The sequence below is a fragment of the Telmatherina bonti genome (genome assembly GCF_933228915.1).
Source record: "Telmatherina bonti genome assembly, chromosome: 1".
Lineage (NCBI taxonomy): Eukaryota > Metazoa > Chordata > Actinopteri > Atheriniformes > Telmatherinidae > Telmatherina > Telmatherina bonti.
In genome coordinates this window covers 38,482,054-38,499,109 of record NC_136619.1, presented here as the reverse complement: position 1 = coordinate 38,499,109, position 17,056 = coordinate 38,482,054, and the positions used below count along the sequence as shown (strand labels likewise).

Sequence of the window (17,056 nt, the reverse complement as noted above, 5' to 3'; positions counted from 1 at the left end):
TTATGAAATGTGTTGGCATTAGAAAACAAAACCCTATTGTTTGAGGATCATCAAGTGTAAAGCCTCACAATAGTTGCTAAGTTAGAGTTTTAAAGCAACCAAATCAGGCTTTATGTTGGGGATTTGAGTCAGTGGCTGAACTGCCTCGTGGCCAGCAGACTGTCTCTCTGTAGATTTACAGGTTTTACCTCGTTTGTGTGTTTTCTTGCCTCATCCTTCATTTAAGGGGTGTTTTACTTTGATCGCAGAGCATGTCTTTTATGTCTTCTTTGCCTCAGGTTTAGCTCCAGTCACATGAACTCCCACATTATGTGCTGCTCTGCCCACATGCCTCAGTGTTTATGTTCCTCTGTGAGGTTAACATGTCCCGTTACTTTGTTTTAGGCTCAAATAAAAAAAAAAAAAAACAATTTCCACAAGTCATTTAATTTGGAAAATGATGCTATATATATGATATATTGTTTGTTTTGTACACTTCTGCTGCTGTACACACCCAGCTAAACACTTGTTATTTTCTGCGGCAGCACCTTGGAAACCACCTTTGACGGCAGCGTCACCACAGACGTCAGCTGCAGCAGCGGCGGCAGCAGCAACACCAGCGGAGGCGGTAGAAGCATCCTCAGCCTCACCTCTGCTCGCTCCTCACTGTCGTCATGGCGACTGGGCCAGTCCAGCCCCCGTCTGCAAGCAGGCGATGCCCCCTCCGTGGGGAACGGTTATGGCGGCCGGGTGGTTGGTGGGCAAGGAGGGCGCTATCTGTACCCTGGGCACTTGCGGCGCCAGCTGGCTGGCAGGGGAGGAGCCATCTGCAGCGTGGACCTCGGAGACAAAGCTGGGGAGGATATTGAGCTGGATGGGATTGCCATGGAGGTTACGGGATACATGAGCGATGGAGACGTGCTGAGCAAGAATGCTGTTCGCACTGATGATGTCACCAGCGGGTAAGTTGCTTTTAACGCCTAGAAACGCACAAAAAAATTACTTGTTGATGAATTAAACCAGTTTTTTTTCTCAATTCCAGTCCTCAGACCCCCCTGCCCAGCATGTTTTAGAGATGTTCCTCCTCCAAAGCACCTGAGTCTGATTTTTTAACTTCATCGAGTTCTTTGCAGCCTGTTAACAAGTCTTTATTTCATTCAGGTGCGTTAAGGTAGGGTTTCCTATAAAACATGCAGGGCAGGGGGCGCTGAGGACTGGAATAGAGAAACACTTAATTAAACTAAAACCAGGATTTTTTTTTCTTTAATGAACAAAAAAATGCCCACATTTTCCTGCTCAGTCTTCAGTTCAGGAGTATGCCAGGAGAGGGCAGTAGTGGTCCTGCAGGACATCGCTGTGATCCAACCGTTGAGACGATATCTCAGTTTAGCCTGTGTATTAAACGGAGCATTTACTCTATTTAGCACAGATCCCACAAGTATCCCATTGTCTTCAGATGGTGAAATATCTGAATAACCTGTTTATTTTCTCTCTGAGTCAGTGTCCATGTTGTAACAGGCTCCTTGCATACCTTGGCTGTCACACTCCTTAATTTAAACTTTTGTCAGCATCATTATCAGATGGAACCGTCCAAGGCGCCAAGTTGTCTCAGGAAGTCAGACAGAGCAGAGTCTGGTGTAGAGTTGTGTTGGGGTTTAGTTTAAATGAAAATAATGCAATAGTAGCAGACATCCTATGAGATCAGGGACATAAGAGGAGATGAAATGACTTCATCTGGCCTCCAATGGCTTGAATTGGTTCACCAACCCTGAGGCAGCATCAGAAAGAGAGGAAGCAAAGTGCCTTGAAGTATTTGATATGTCTGAATATGTAGGTGAGCAGACAAAAGTGGGCCACGGCCACACCTGAACAGGTGAGTGACGCTCGCAGGCGATCAGAGGCTCTGAAAACCTGATATCCAGGCTGGGTCGTGTCAAAAACATTTACATGGTAAATGGTTTTTGTTGGGAAATTTCTGACATCAGGCTGAGATGAATTGTTTTTGGGGTTTTTCTTTTTCTGCTCAAGTCCATCATTCATCAAACACACACTTGACACCAGTGTGCAGCAAATAAAACACACGAATCCTCACTTCTTAGAAACTTGAACCTGTTGGTGGTTGCATTTTTTTGCCTGATAAATGACCCAAGTGATTGAGATGTCAGTTATTTTTCTGTTGGTAAATGCTTGTGTGTGTGTGTGTGTGTGTGTCATGTACAGTACATGCCAGCGTGTTTTTGTTTGGTGATCTGAGCTTTATGAACCTAAGAGATGAAATGATGGATGGTGTGCAAATGAGCTTTTATTCAAACTGAAGTACGTTGGCCACATCAGCCTCTTTGTTGTTGGGGGTGGAAACACCTGGAACAAAGTGTGTATGTTTGAGGAATAGTGTGTGGGCACAGGCATGTGGGTGTATGTTTGGTGGGTGGAGTCACCCTGTAGATTAGCCATTTAAAACTGACACAGACTGATGACCTCCCCCTCTCCTCCACATCCTCGGGCCATTTCAGGGCTACTTCTGTCACAAGTGTGTTAGCGTGCAGAAATAACAAAAATGCTGACCTCTGTATTCGCAGGTCACTGGTTCTTCCACACAAAGGTGGGATGTTTACCCAGAGAAGAGAAGCTGGCATTTGCATCACACCAGTAAACTCTTTACCTCTTAAAATATCTCTTAAATGCTTAATTTACAGATTTAGAATTTCTACTATTCACCAACATTTAGTTTTATTTGACATAAATATGGTATAAGGATGGTCATTTTCAACTCTTTTACACTCAAATGTGAACTATAAAATTTTGCCTGCATCCCATAAAGGATGAATAATTCATTAACCAATCCACTATTGTGAATAAGGTAAAGTCATGTTTATCTTATATCTGATCAGTGATTGAAATTAGGTGAATCTTATTAAGTTTACATGACAAATGAAAATGAAGTACATCAATGCAGTCCATTACAGTCTTTTGTCTCTTTAAACATCTTGAATTCAGATGCCTGATTGTCACTTTTTAGGTAAAATGTTCACATTGACTCATTTTGTTGTCTTAAATGAGAAGAGCTGCAGTTTTTTATTTTAAAATGATTATATTTCTGAGCGTTACTCTGACTAAACATAAGTAAGTAAAGTAAAGTAAGTAAGTAAATTTTATTTATATAGCACCTTTCACAGACAGAAGTCACAAAGTGCTTCACAAAAAAGCAAAATACAAAAATAAAATGCATATAAAAAGATACAACAAAAATACTGTATATAAAAATAGACACAGAAACTGCTGGTCATAACACCCCTAATCTACACAGCTGGGTATGCCTGCCGAAACAAGAAGGTTTTAAGATTGCACTTAAACACATCAACAGACTCAAGCGAACGTAGGGAGGGTGGAAGATCATTCCAGAGCCTCGGCGCAACAACCTGAAAAGATCGGTCTCCTCGGGTCCTAAAACGAGAACGAGGGACCATGAGTAAGTTTTGATCCAACGATCTCAACCTCCGCATGGGGGTATATGGACACAACAAGTCTCTTAAGTAGGAAGGGGCCTGGCCATGCAAGGCTCTAAAAGTGAGCACCAGGATTTTGAAATTCACACGAAAAGAGACAGGGAGCCAATGGAGAGTTTTCAGAATTGGCATGATATGAGCCCTTCGGTTGCATCGAGTCAGCAACCGCGCAGCAGAATTTTGGACCTGCTGCAGATGAGACAACTCTTTTTTGTTTAGACAAGAAAACAAACCGTTACAATAGTCTAAACGAGATCAGTGTAAAGCATACAACAGAAAAGCTGGAATGAAACAAAAAAATGCAATTTGCAATTATTTTGAAAAAGCTTTATTAATATGCTGACGGAAATTCTAATAATAATATTTAATACGTAATATATAAACTTATGTTAAATCATTTGTTTCTAAAATTAGATGAAAATTACACCTTTTTTCTCACACTTGTGCTGTTTTATGGTATAAAACAATTAGAATGTAAAATGAATGAGGTGGAGATTAATGAAGCTGTCTGTTTAGACCACGATGACCCGCTCAGCTCTTAATAGTTCATTTATTTCTGCTGATATGCATCCTGGCTGCACAGCCAGCATGACGAACGACACCAGCTATCGTCAGTGGATTCTTTTTGCAACCCCCCCTTTTCTTTCCTTCTGGGTTTCTGTGGCCCATGTAGACGAGGGCGCCCACCTCCCCAGCTTGGGGGTATATTTCCAGATCTACCCCTCTGCCCTCCCTCTATTCCACTTCCACCTCCCACCCCTCCTCCTCCTCCTCCTCCTCCTCCTCCTCCTCCTCCTCCTCCACCTTCACCGTCAGACCAAACCTCCAGCTAGGAGAGAAAAGCATGCAGAGCTGAGGAGAGAGGCTGCATGCCAACACTGATCTCTCACTGAGCAGCAGCAGCACACTTGCACTGTACATAGAGAGAGATTTCTGATTTCACCATGACCAAACACACCTTCACCTGGTGATACTCAGCAGCAGATGCCACAGACTCTTCTAACATATTAAGATTTTAATCAGAAAGGATCAACACTCACCTGGACGTGTTTGTTTTGCTGTGGACTGACTAACCATGTTTGAGGCAGACAGGTAGGTGTCAGAATCAGTCAAAAGATCCAGACGTTTATGTTCGTATCTTATCTTTCCTTTATGTGAGAATTTGTGAATTTTCCTGCTGTTTGTAACACTGCACTTGTTAACAAGTCAAGCGTAGCTCCTTTTCCCAGAGCTTTTCGCTCCCGTTGGTGTGTTGCTGTGTAAACGATGTGACTGCTTCAGCCCGTAAACCGTCTTGTTGGAACACGTTCCTGCTGCTGCAGAGGGTTACAGGTTAACAGGCATCTGTGACTATTGGACAGGAGTTCAGTTACTTATTAGTGTGAAAGAGTGTTGTGTTAGTGTTTGTGTTCATGTGCGCCGCTGGTCATCTCCAAGGTGACTTTACTCTGTGATGATTGATACTGACCCCCCCTTAAGTGTATCTTGTGTCAGAAGAAGGTCCCTGCTTTGGCAACTGACTGCAACTGCACTTTATGTCTCGTATGAAACTGAAAATCTGATCTATAATCATTATTACAGCAGTTGTTTAAGTTATGTTTGTCAGTTGTGAGATTTGTGAAATACTTAAAAGATTGGTGGGTTTGTCAGATAACTGGTGACCATTTGGTCCCACATGTAGCTTATCCTTATATCGTGCTTTTAAAAGCATTTCCAAATACTTAATGTTGTACCTAAAAATTTATCATTAATATAATTTGATTACTTCTTGGTTATTAGTCAAGTTTCACTCGTATCAGTTTGGAGATGATAAAATGACCACAAAGAGACATTTCCACATTTTTTTTTACTCTGTGTTTATGTTTTATTATAGATAAAATAAAGTACTTTATGTTTGCTTTTAAAACATGCTTGCATATTAAAGAGCTGATTCTCTTTGGCAGCACTTTACTGTTCACAAAGAGTCTCTGTCTGTAGAAAACACTGTGTATACTGTATATCCGTTCAGGCATAGATGGTGTGTTTTTGGGTGTGCACAGGGTCGTGTCTCGCTGAGCTCCACGCAGAGATAACAAAGTATTTAAGAAGTCAGCTTAGTCCCACTCCCTCTCCACCTTAAATCAAGTTTCATTCAGTGTTGCGTGACCTGAACAAGTCAGGTCCGTTAGTTTTCTGCTTGGCAGGTAAATATTTGTGGATTTGTTGTTGTTTAGGCAGGACGGGGAGTGTTTGTGTTCAGGACTAAAGCATCAGACTGTAACGGTCAGCCTCCACCTTCAACAAGCAGCAACTCATGTCCTTTCAAATCTTATTTTCCATCAGTGTCTCACCAGGTGTGTTTGTAGCTTTTCCTGTTCAGCGGTAGCCCAGTATATGGCAACTGGGAGCGCTGATGGAACCAGTGTCTGTGGTGAATTTATGTCCTGTAGGAATAAAGAATAGACTCGACCTCTGTCTACTGTGCAGTTAGTTGATTTAAAGACCGCTGTTGTTCACCACTGGCCACATGAGAGGAATGTGGCCCTGTAGTTAGTTTGCCGTCTCCAGTCTTTGTGTGGGAGCTTTCGCCAGTCGTTCGGCCCTGATTGTGCTTTGCCTCAACCAGAAAACTAGATGTGGGCTCCACCACCTGAAGACACACTTTACATAAAATCAGATGTGTGTGAGGAAGAGTGTGGGTTAAAACAAAGCAAGTCATCTCTGGTGCCTGTATCTGACGTGCTCTGTTCTGGCTTGCAGCTACATGACCGACGGAGGTTTGGGTCTGTACACCCGGCGCCTGAATCGGCTCCCTGACAGCATGGCCGCCGTCCGGGAGACGCTCCATAGAAATACGTCATCTGGACAGGGGGATGCTGACAGGTACGTCGAGAACATCTTAAAGCTGCTTTCTATTCGTTTCTCTTTTTTTTTTCTCCTCAATGATTTGTGCTCCGCTTCACTTGATTTCCTCTGCTCAAACATTTCTCAGAATGCTTTTGTTAAACCAGCTCAACTTGTTTCCTAAAAAGTCTTATTTCTGCTTGGTTTTTACTCATAAATTTAAACAAAAAATAAAAATATTTTTTCATTTTAAAGTAAGTAAAGGTGGGAAAATGAGGGAACGCTGGCTTGTTTGAAGCCACTGGAAATGCACAGTTAGGCCATCCAAGTTTGTGGTATGAATGAATTAATCAGTGATTCAGTCATTGTGTTGTTTCACGCTGGTCTTGAAGCATAAAGCAAACATTAAAGTGCCATGTCTGGGTCAGTTATTGTGCGTTATGACCCCATTTCAGCTCTCTCAGCTATACTTGAAATGAAAGACTGAAAAAATGCCACTTAATATTTAATAGGAAATGATAATCAAGAAGAAAATCAACATGAAAACATCCTGGTGTAATTAAATAACATTTAATAAAACACACAGAATGTTGTGCAGTATTACAGTAGATGGTAGACTTAAGTCACTCTCTGTCTTCTGACTTATCAACAAACTGCTGGAATGATCTTAAACGTATCATTTCTAATGTTTGGGAATGTTTAGGCCTGGACATGTAGCACAGTGAGATTATTGCAGAGTTTCTGTCCGTGGGGCTTTGTGACGTGTGCCGTTTCAGTGTGAGTGACCTGCTGATAAGCTGCAGTCTTTGTCCTGTCACGTAGCCGGGGAAGGATTTGGGTCCTGGCTGGTTGACAGAAGGAAATAAATGAAGGCTTAGCAGAACCCCACCATGTTGCAGGAGAACAATGGGGGGGTAGAGAGAAAGAGAGCTTTGGGGGAGGGAAATAGCTTGATATGAAGATGGACTGCTGTGTAGATGGAGGTGGCTGTAAGAACAAATGAATACGGGATAAAAGAAGTGAGACAAAGACTTTCTGCTGCTCACAACACAAGTAGGTTGATTGGTCTCTGCAGTTTAAAATATTTTATCGTCTATTTATGATGAGAAAATAAGAGTTATGAAGGTTTAGCGGTTATGCAGACAGATATGCTGTCGTGTTGTGTATTGGTTTTGGGTGTTTCAAGGAGCCTTTACTCATAAAATAAATCCTCAGGTGTGGCTAATTTCCTGTCTCCCAGACTCTTGACTTTTGGCCTCTTGCTGCCTCATACCCTGCACACACACATACACACACACACACACATACACACACACACACACACACACACACACACACACACACACCCTTCACATTATACTCCTCCAACCCTTAGGTAGAGCTTAACACAAACTGTCCTCCTCCTTACTTTTCATCTCTCCCGTCTCGTCCCATTTCCTTTCCTCTTCTCCAGCAGAGCTCCATCACTCCTCTCACGTTTTTTTTTACCTCCTGGTTGTTTTGATGAGGGAGTGCAGTGAGCTGAACGAACTGGAAAGCAATTAAATGATAAAAGTTGGATATTCCTCCTTTTTGTTTGATTGCACACTTTCATGTTTCTGTCTGAGGTTTAATTGGCAGCGTCTGCAGATGTTAAACTTCACGTTTTTCTCCTTTCATGGTCTTCAGATGGTTGGATTTTTGGGTCTTTGTGAGATTAGAGGGAAGAGCGGGGAGAGATTTTAAAATAAAGAGAAGTGCTAGGTGAGTCCTTTCCACCGCCGCCACCCCTGAAGGAATGTCTGATGAAGCCGCTTACTGCTCTTACTTTGGGATTAATTAGGAGAGTTGTGGAAGCGGCAGTAAAATGTATTAGCATATTAAATGGAAACTGTTGGAGCTGCAGGGTTAAGAAGGGTGACTGGTTTTGTCTTTTCTAAAAGATGAGGCTAATTTAATGCATGAAAGGGGGTTAATGGTGCAGTTTGGGGAGGAGAATATGCAGATCTGCATTTCCTACATTTTCTTATCTGTGTGTGTAAAGGTGTGTGTAGTCTGTATGAGCACAGTGACCCGTCTATTAACCTGCTACAGTTTAAAGGCTTTATTAAGCATTCTCTGGTTTGTGATGCTGCGAAGCCTCTCTGGAGGGGTGGGGGAGTAAATAGGTGTCGGGTGTTCCTGTGGCACAGAGGCGAAAAAAAAATGCTGACCTCTGTATTCGCAGGTCACGAGCTTCAAAGGTTCGAGCTTTAAAAAAAAAAAAACAAACCTTAAAGCCTTCATGCTAAAATCCTTTGCATCAGACCCAACGTGGACTAATGAGGAGTGAAGGATGCAGCTGGAAACTGGTGTTAAAAAGCTGATTTGTGTTAACAGAAAGTACTGAAAGTGTATATCAGCAGTGACGTCGCTGCTGGGAGAACTAAACTAGTTTTACTAACCGTCAGATAAATGCAAAGCAGGCGCGTGTGTGTGGAAGCAAAATGAGTCATGAAACAACAGGACCTGCAAGGCAGAGACAATGGAGAAACTGTGTGTGCATGTGTGTGTGAGCAAGCTTATCCTCGTCATTTATCTCTGCGGCTGGAGAAGGAGGAAGCAATCCATAATGGTCTGTCTTCTGGTGTGAATCCTCTTTGTTAAAGCAGACAAAGGAGAAGAGGTCTTTGTTGTGTGAATCCGCTGTAGCACAGAGTGTTACAGAGCAACCCCCCTCCTTTTTTTGCCTTTTCTTTTTCTTGGAGAGGTGTTTATATCTATCTTTTTTTTTTTTATCTGAAGGAAAGGGCATTTAAATAACTCAGTTTGTTGCTAATAGATGATGCATTCATGTAGATCAGGAGAACGAAGCGATGCGGTGGACTAAGTATCCTGCTAATGTTGTTTTTGGAGATTTAGGATCAGTATTTCTGTTTGCCCTTCATTTGTCTCCCTGGTATCAACACAAAGAATTATGTTCTTTAACAAGCAATTAATCCACAGCAGGAAAGCGTAGAGCAGATTTTTCATTTGTCCGGAGTTAAAAAGTAAAAAAGAAAAGCAGTGGGATGCCTTAACTGTTAAACAGGTGGTTTTGAAAGAAATTTCTTAGCTGAGCTCATGCCTGGAGGAAAACACACGATGAAAATTCCAGTGTCCACCTGGTTGCCAAGTTTGCATCTTAACTCGTCGGAGTTGGAGCCGGTGTTTATTCTTTATGGCACAGTGAAATGTACTGAATTTAGACCGCAAAAAAAAAAATCTGCATTTTTTTTTTTTCTTTTTTCAATTTAGGACCAGCTGGTTTGACCACAGAGATGCAAAAAAAATGACCATTGTGTTTCTGGGAGCAGCGTACTAATGTCCAGTTGAGACAGCAGCTAACCCAGTTAATTGTTTGGTTAGACATGAGCTGCCACTGAGGTCAAACAAGTTGATTATAATTGATCTGTTGTTGTCTGATCACTTAAAAGTTTCTGCTTAGACACAGACAGATGAGAAGACATAGCCTCATTCTTGTTGGTCTTCATTTTGTTTCTTTTTAAGCTAATATCACACAGAAACTAGTGAATCATGGATCCCCAACCCGGGTCCTCAAGGACCAGTGTCTTGCAGGTTTTCCAAGTGGATCAAACCTGACTCAGACTCAGACAAGCTCTGCACATGTTTGCTGAAAACACATTGATTTGAATCAGGTGTGTTGCAGCAGGGACACTTGGAAAACCTGCAGGACACTGGTCCTTGAGGACCAGGATTGGGGATCCCTGATGTAAATGGGATTTTAAAAACAATAAAACAAAAGAACACAAGTAAAAAAAACACTAAAATAAGTCTATTTAAGTTCCATTGCCAGAGGAAGTGTTTGGAAGAAAGTCATCCTTAAATGAATCGGTACGTGACGGGGAAAAGCTGGAATGATGACAACTTAAATCCCTCTTTTCTGTTACGTTTTCTGCCACAAAACGGATCAATTTTGATGCTTCCATTGTGATACTGGTGCTTCTGCTGCGGCTCCACGTGAACTGACAAGCACACAACATACAACTCGATCCTCTTCATTTGTAAAAGGCTTTGCATAAAAGCGTTGGCCAAATCAACTCCGTGTAATAAACACAAATTTCTAGTAAAGCTTCGTCTTTTCTTTGCCATCTCTGCTGCAGCTTCACACGGGCATCAACAGGCGACGGGGTTATGCCTTTAATGAACCAAAATCTTGTACTGTATGGTAAAGTACTGAACTGTGCCATGTAACAACAAAGATACAAATGGGATGACTTTATACTGTATCCCACAATCTACATTAAAATCCTAGTTATACAGAAAGCTGATTCCTTGAAGTCCATGACTGTTATGTTACCACAGCCGTCAGCCCCACAATAAGCTGTCCACCAGTCAGGCAAAGACCATCAATTAGCTTCTCTTTTTGTCTTGTTATCAGTTTTAGAGTTTTCATGTAAGACTTTATAAACTTTATTCTTTAAGCAGCACCTTCATGTAAAACCAGCTTGTGCAGCCAGAAGGTTTAGTCTCATCAACATTAATCAGTGCTAGAGCCAATAAGCACATCTCAGGCAGAATGAACTGACAAGACTGAATGCCAGTTCAACATTCTGCTCAGTGTAAAAGTCAGATGTTAGCAGGTGTTCAGAAGATGTTTTTTAGTTTTATTTACCTGGTTAAAAAAGGTTGGACCGAGTCACGCAGTGGATCCACATGAGTGTCAATCGTGTCCTTTTCTGATGACAGAAAAGATTCCAGGTTTTTGTCATGAGCTTCAGTCAGCTCTGATGAGTCCACGTCGTCTCAGACCAGCTGAAATTTGAAGTTGCAGTTGGTGAGCAAAAATTCATGAAGTCACACTTGACAATCCTCTGGAATAAGACGTGGGGGAGCGGGGGGAATGTTTTTGTTAAGCTCCGCGGAGGTTTTACTAGTATCATGTGAGGCTTCTTAAAGTAAACACAGCGTGATATCTTTGTTTCACGGACAGGTGCCTTCCATCAGCAGCTGCCATTCACTCTTATTTTACTTCTTTAACAATATATCTCATGCTTTTTGTAAGTTCCTCCCAACGCCTTGGTGTCTCAACGCCACTAAACAAACTTGAACACTCTTACGACCTTTGCAGCAGTAAATCTTTTACCCCTAATCGTCGTTCAGACCAGTGTTAGCACTGAACAGGAAAAGTGGTTTATTCTAGTCGGTCTAACTCTTAATAAGGCGAGAAAACAGAGGATGGACCTGATTTAGCTTTTACCTCAGAGCAATGTGACGCACTGCGTTGGCCAATCACTTGAACACCAGCTTACATTCCTGAAGCATCACTCTGCTGCATGAATTGTGTAACTCTACTGTGATAATGTTCCAGTGTTGTAAAAATCCCCTTTTGCACTATAAGTCACTCTGTCTGATGAATCTGTTGGTCTAAACCAGTCTCCCAGGGTTGTTTTTGTCTTCTTATTCGAACCCTTTTGCTTCATCTCCTCCCTCTTAGTAACTTTCTAACGATTCATCCTCTAATTATTTGGTCTGCCTGTATATGTGGGATGATTGTATAACTGATGGATGTTGATGGCGGCTCACTGAAGTCATATTGACAGGGCATCTTTGCTGTAGTTTCTCTGAAAACGGTCGCGATCCCAGCTGCAGCAGAACAGAAGTTGTTTAGAAAATATGTCACCGCTCGCAGACACGCACGCCCCGAGCCCCAATATGTTACCGCTCCTGTCTGGACTTGAGCAGGTTCTCTGTTGGCCTCAGGTGGAGGAAGAGAGAGGTTCGACCTCCCTTATCAGCTCCTCAGCTACCAAGAACACCTGGCGGCCCATGTGTCTCTCCTTCTAGCTGTCTGTCTGTCCTCTGTAACCTCGCCTCCACCTGCTACTCTGGTGTAGCAGAGTTAATGTTATGGTTAGCTTCCAGGCTCTCACTATGATAATAATAGTTGGATCAGCCTTCCCCCTGCCTGTGCTCCTGTCTTTTCATAAGGCCAGCACTCCAGTTGTCTGGAGAGCCAGAGGTTTATTTGTTTAATAATTGCAGGCTTACAGAAAATACTGCTTCATCTGTACTTTCAGCCTGAACCTGTACTGGTCTTACTCATACTGGGAGACATCAACCTGTCACTTCTCCTGTACTAATACCTGCAGTTTGTTTGTGTTACAGTCTGGTGGGCCATGTGTGTTTGTAGGTTGGAATACCAGGAGTGTTTGGTTAGTGATGGCAGAAAGGTGCAGAGCCGGTCAGTGTAGGGTTACCAGGATTAGTGACACCAGGGCAAACGGTGAACTCATCTAAACCATCTGTGCTTCTTAGTGGAATTTCTCCAAAGTTTTCCCTTCATGAAAAAATGGAAAGTTGACTTTTGGGAAAAGGCAGATGAAGCGGGTTATTATGTTACATTATATTATTATTTATTATAAGGGAATTCTTTTATTGCCGAAGATGCATTTTCATTACTAGAAAGTGGATTATGTTTCTTCTTTTTTTTTTATTCTGCTTGATCATTTTAAAATGTTCTTTTTGAAATCACAGTCTTGTGTGTACATGGCTGTGGAAATCATCTAAACGTTTGTTGATTTTTCTGAAAGATTATTCACACTTCTTTGGATCAGAGCCCTGGAAATAAACAAGCTATAGCTCAATTCAGAGACTGCTTATTTTTTAGGTTGATAACATCCCAGGTAGGACTGAGAAAGAATCATGTGGTGCCTAGCATATCTCATTGCATGGATAATGTGGCTGGAACCAACCAAAGACAGCTGTGATGGCAGCCAGGGTTATGAGGCTGAAGATAAAAAATATTGCATGCTGATACCAAAACAGCTAGGTCTGGAGTTTCTTTAATATTAGGGGGAAAAACAACAATTATCTTCTTTGTATACTGGTAAATGTTGCATTTAGCATGTGCTTGTGAAAACCTTAACATGCTAAATGATCCTCTGAATGTTGGATAGTTTTATTATATCAGTTTTCAAAGGACATGTCTTTATAGACAGTTTTATTTCCAACAAGCAACCTCGTAATTGGAGCACAGTTTATAAATAAATAAGATCAAATCAGTTCTGCAGTGTCTCAGTAAAAAGCACTTTGGTTGTCATACTTTCAAGAATATGACTGATACCTTTTGTAACAGCACAACGAGCTGTTTCTCACCACAGGGTGAGTGGTTGTAAATCCCAGGATACCGTGCACATCCGAGGTGTAACTCCCTTTCCTATGAAAGCTGTCATACCCTCAAATAATGCATCATTTTAGGTCTTAATGCAGTTTCATTGGTTGCTGGAACTTATCTGTTGTTAGGAAAGCAGATAGCAACAGACAAGTTGGTCCACGCCTTTGCCTCCTCCAGGCTGACTGTAATACCCTCCTCGTTGGGATACCAGGCAGGAGCCTGCAGAAGCATCGGCACATCCAGAACCGTGCCGCCTGCATCCTGACGAGGAGTTGAAAAGGTCTCCACATCGCTCCTGTTTTACGGTCCTAACGTTGGCTCCCTGTCCAGCAGAGGACAGAATATACGATCTGCCTGCTAGCTGTCAGGGTCTGCACAGCCATTCCCCAGAATATCTGACAGAGCTCCTGTCCCTCACACACCACCATTCGCCGTCATTTCAGGCTGCTGCTCCACAGCTGTGGAACGCTGTGCCTCAACACTTGTGTGCCACAGACAGTGGACTCTTTAAAAAAAAAAAAAAAGCACCTGAAAACTTTTTTATTTAAGAAGCCTTTCATATAGTTTCATGTTTTTTATTTATTTCTGAACTTGTGTGTTTTTATGCTTTGCAGCAGCACTTTGGGGTTTTGTTTAAAATAAAAAGTGCATTGTAAATAAAATGTATTATCAATGTTATTATTCTTATAAACCAAAACATGTTTTCTTTCCAAAGCTATATGTTTATTTTGGCTGCACTTTGATTGATTACAACTTTGTAGGACTGTGGGATGGACTAGCTGCCTCCAGGTGGACATGCCTGCATCTATAGTTGTGGCTCTTTGCTTTCGCAGTACGATCGTTGCTGCAGAAGTTGCAGCTTAGTTGAAATGTTGAACTTGGATTTCACAATAAAAGATGTTTGTTCAGAGTAGAAAAGGTTTTTTTTTTAATAAAAAAAAGTAAACAATAAGTTAAGAAATATTACTGCAAATCCATTCAGACTTGTTGCAACTCATATGTGCTTTTACTTTTTAAGACTGATTTTGTAAGACGAGAACAATGATCCTATTTGATAAACATTGATGAACAGAAAGATAAAGCCAGTAACTTGCTACAAAAGCAGGTTTAACCTCTGAAATAGTTTTAAGACAAATTTACCATTATTCAGAAAAACAATTAACAATTAAAAACAATAAAATGTTTTAGTGGACAGTTTTAAGTCTTGTTGAAAACTATATTTGAAGTAATGTTTATGTTCATTTTTTATTTTATTTTGTCATTTTGACCAGAACTCCCTGGAAGAAAAGATCTTGTGTCTCATTGGGACTTTAACCAAAGGAATAAATACACCCTATAAAGTAAAAGCTTTTGAAACTAATGTAAAGAGGATTTTTAGCATAAAAAATAATGATTTATTTTATGTCTTCTTAAAGTTACAGCAGAAATTACTTTAACATTTAGTCTAGTTGGAAAAGGAAAGGAGATTAAAGATGTCTATAAATATATTTTTCAGCCCCGTTCATTCATCCAGTGGAGAATTTGTTCGTCCTCTGACTCTCATATTCTTACAGGCGCACATACACCAGCTCACACACACACACACACACACACACACACAAACACACTCTAATAACACTTTATTTTGCCAAATATCCGGAGAATCCAGACTCTCACAGAGCTTTCAACAGCCTGTGAATATTAAGCGCTATAACTGGCTACAGTCATGCTGATCGCAGTGTTCTGCTGCATCCTGGAAGTCGTGTGTGTGTGTGTGTGTGTGTGTGTTCGTGTGTGTTCGAAATAAAGCCCTGCTGGCCTGGAGCTGTGGGGTTTGCTGGAAGTCTCTGAGGCGATGTGAATCTGTAGTTAATGTAAAGTCAAACATCCAGTACACGTATACACACCTACACACACACACAGGTATAAAAAGCTCATCCCTTAATAAAGCAAAAACCTGAATCTTGGTCAGTCTTTTTTAAAAATGCTTTCTTCTTCTTCTTCATATAAGCCCGCTTGATGAATCTAACCCCTAATAATGCTAAGGGCCCAATAGAGTAGGTGGCGTTTATTTTTATGGGGAAAAGTAAACCAAAGAAATGAACAAAAATCGTGATGTGTTCTATCAACAGACCACTACCACAATCCCCCTCATTGTGCTTTAATTAAGGAAAGCAGCCTCACCCTAGATGTAGATGTTGCACACACACACACACACACACACACACACACACACACACACACACACACACACACACAGAATGTGGAGCTGTAGTCTGGTAAATTCATTCTTTCTTCTCTCTCTTGATCTTTATGCTTTTTATTTTATTTGTTTAGGTTTGTTTCAGGCTTTCTCTTCTTTGTCCAGTTCTTCTCGTTTATCCTCAGTGTGATGAAATAAACACTGCGAGACATAAAGTCTGAAATTCCACCAGGGTTGCAGCGAGGTTCAAAGCCAGGACCTGTAAAAAGTACAAGATGTTCAGCCAGTTTAGCTGACCACCAAACCAGCAATTTTTGAAGGGGAAACAAAAGGTCAGAGGCTCGGCCACATGTTACTGGTCCAGTCTGGAATCCTAATCTGACCATTAGGAGGAATCTGGTGTTAGTAAAGCAAAGGAGTGCTCTATGTGCTGCTCATACAGGGTCAGTTTGAGCTGAATTTTTTCATAAGTTTAGGTGCAGATGTTGGAAATTGAGGAGATGCTCCGTGCAGGTTGCAGCTTTAAAGTATAAATCTGGTGATCCACGTTTCACTGTGAACTTCAGGAAAGGCTGGAGGACAGACGTCTGTATGCAGGACTGAGACGGGCAGCACACTACCTTCCTGTGTCCCACATGGAATAAAAAAAAGATCACTTTCATGTAAAGTTTTAATCCTTCTAAAAATGTAAGATTTTCTGTAGAATGCTGTTAGTATCTTCAAATGTACAAATTTCCCATAAAAACAAAAAATTGGGAGACTACTGCCCCCCCCTCTTCTGATTGAATGTGAATGAACTCTGCTTACAGTTTGGATGTGGAAAAAACATTTCAGTGGGTGAAGATTAAGGATAAGATAATAAGTTAACATGCAGCTTTTAACAAGTCACAAAATTTCAGACTCGTTTCACATTTGACAAATATAACCTACATGTGAACAAAGAAGCTTAAATGGTAATTAGTTGCAGTGAGATTAAGCATGTGAACACTGACGGGAGAGCAGCAAGCAGATATAAAGGACTGGCACAAATGGAACATCCAAAGCTCTGACCAAGTAATGACAGAGTCTCTTCTAGCACCCCTAGAAAATGACTTTTCACACCAGATTCTGCTGTATTGGTGACTTTTAGAGCAGGCAATGATATTTTAACATCCTATTTGATTTTATAGGCAAGACTTGAGTTGCTTTATGATGGAAAAAAATCTGAAAAAATGAGAAAAGAAAAGTCTTAAACAGTTCCTGTGATTGTTTTTTTTTTTTTTGGTAAAACATTATTTAAAATGAAGATGGACTATCCAGCAAACATAAAGAAGTCTGGGAGTTTTTCTACCACCAAAGAAATACTGCACAAAGTCTGGTCACCAATGCAAAATGACAGGGCTTTATATTCGAGATATTTTGGCTTTGCCTTTGTGGGAGAAAGTGGTGCCC

At 41.2% G+C, this 17,056-nt stretch overlaps 1 protein-coding gene across 1 annotated transcript in view; it reads left to right on the top strand.

Moving 5' to 3' along the window:
• The window catches only part of nav2a (neuron navigator 2a), an 89,949-nt gene that overhangs the window by 37,828 nt on the left and 35,065 nt on the right, over nucleotides 1–17,056 (top strand). The window contains exons 11-12 of the mRNA XM_079240831.1: nucleotides 525–941; nucleotides 6,225–6,347. Of these exons, the coding sequence (XP_079096957.1) occupies nucleotides 525–941; nucleotides 6,225–6,347 (540 nt within the window). The remainder of the gene's footprint in view (nucleotides 1–524; nucleotides 942–6,224; nucleotides 6,348–17,056) is intronic.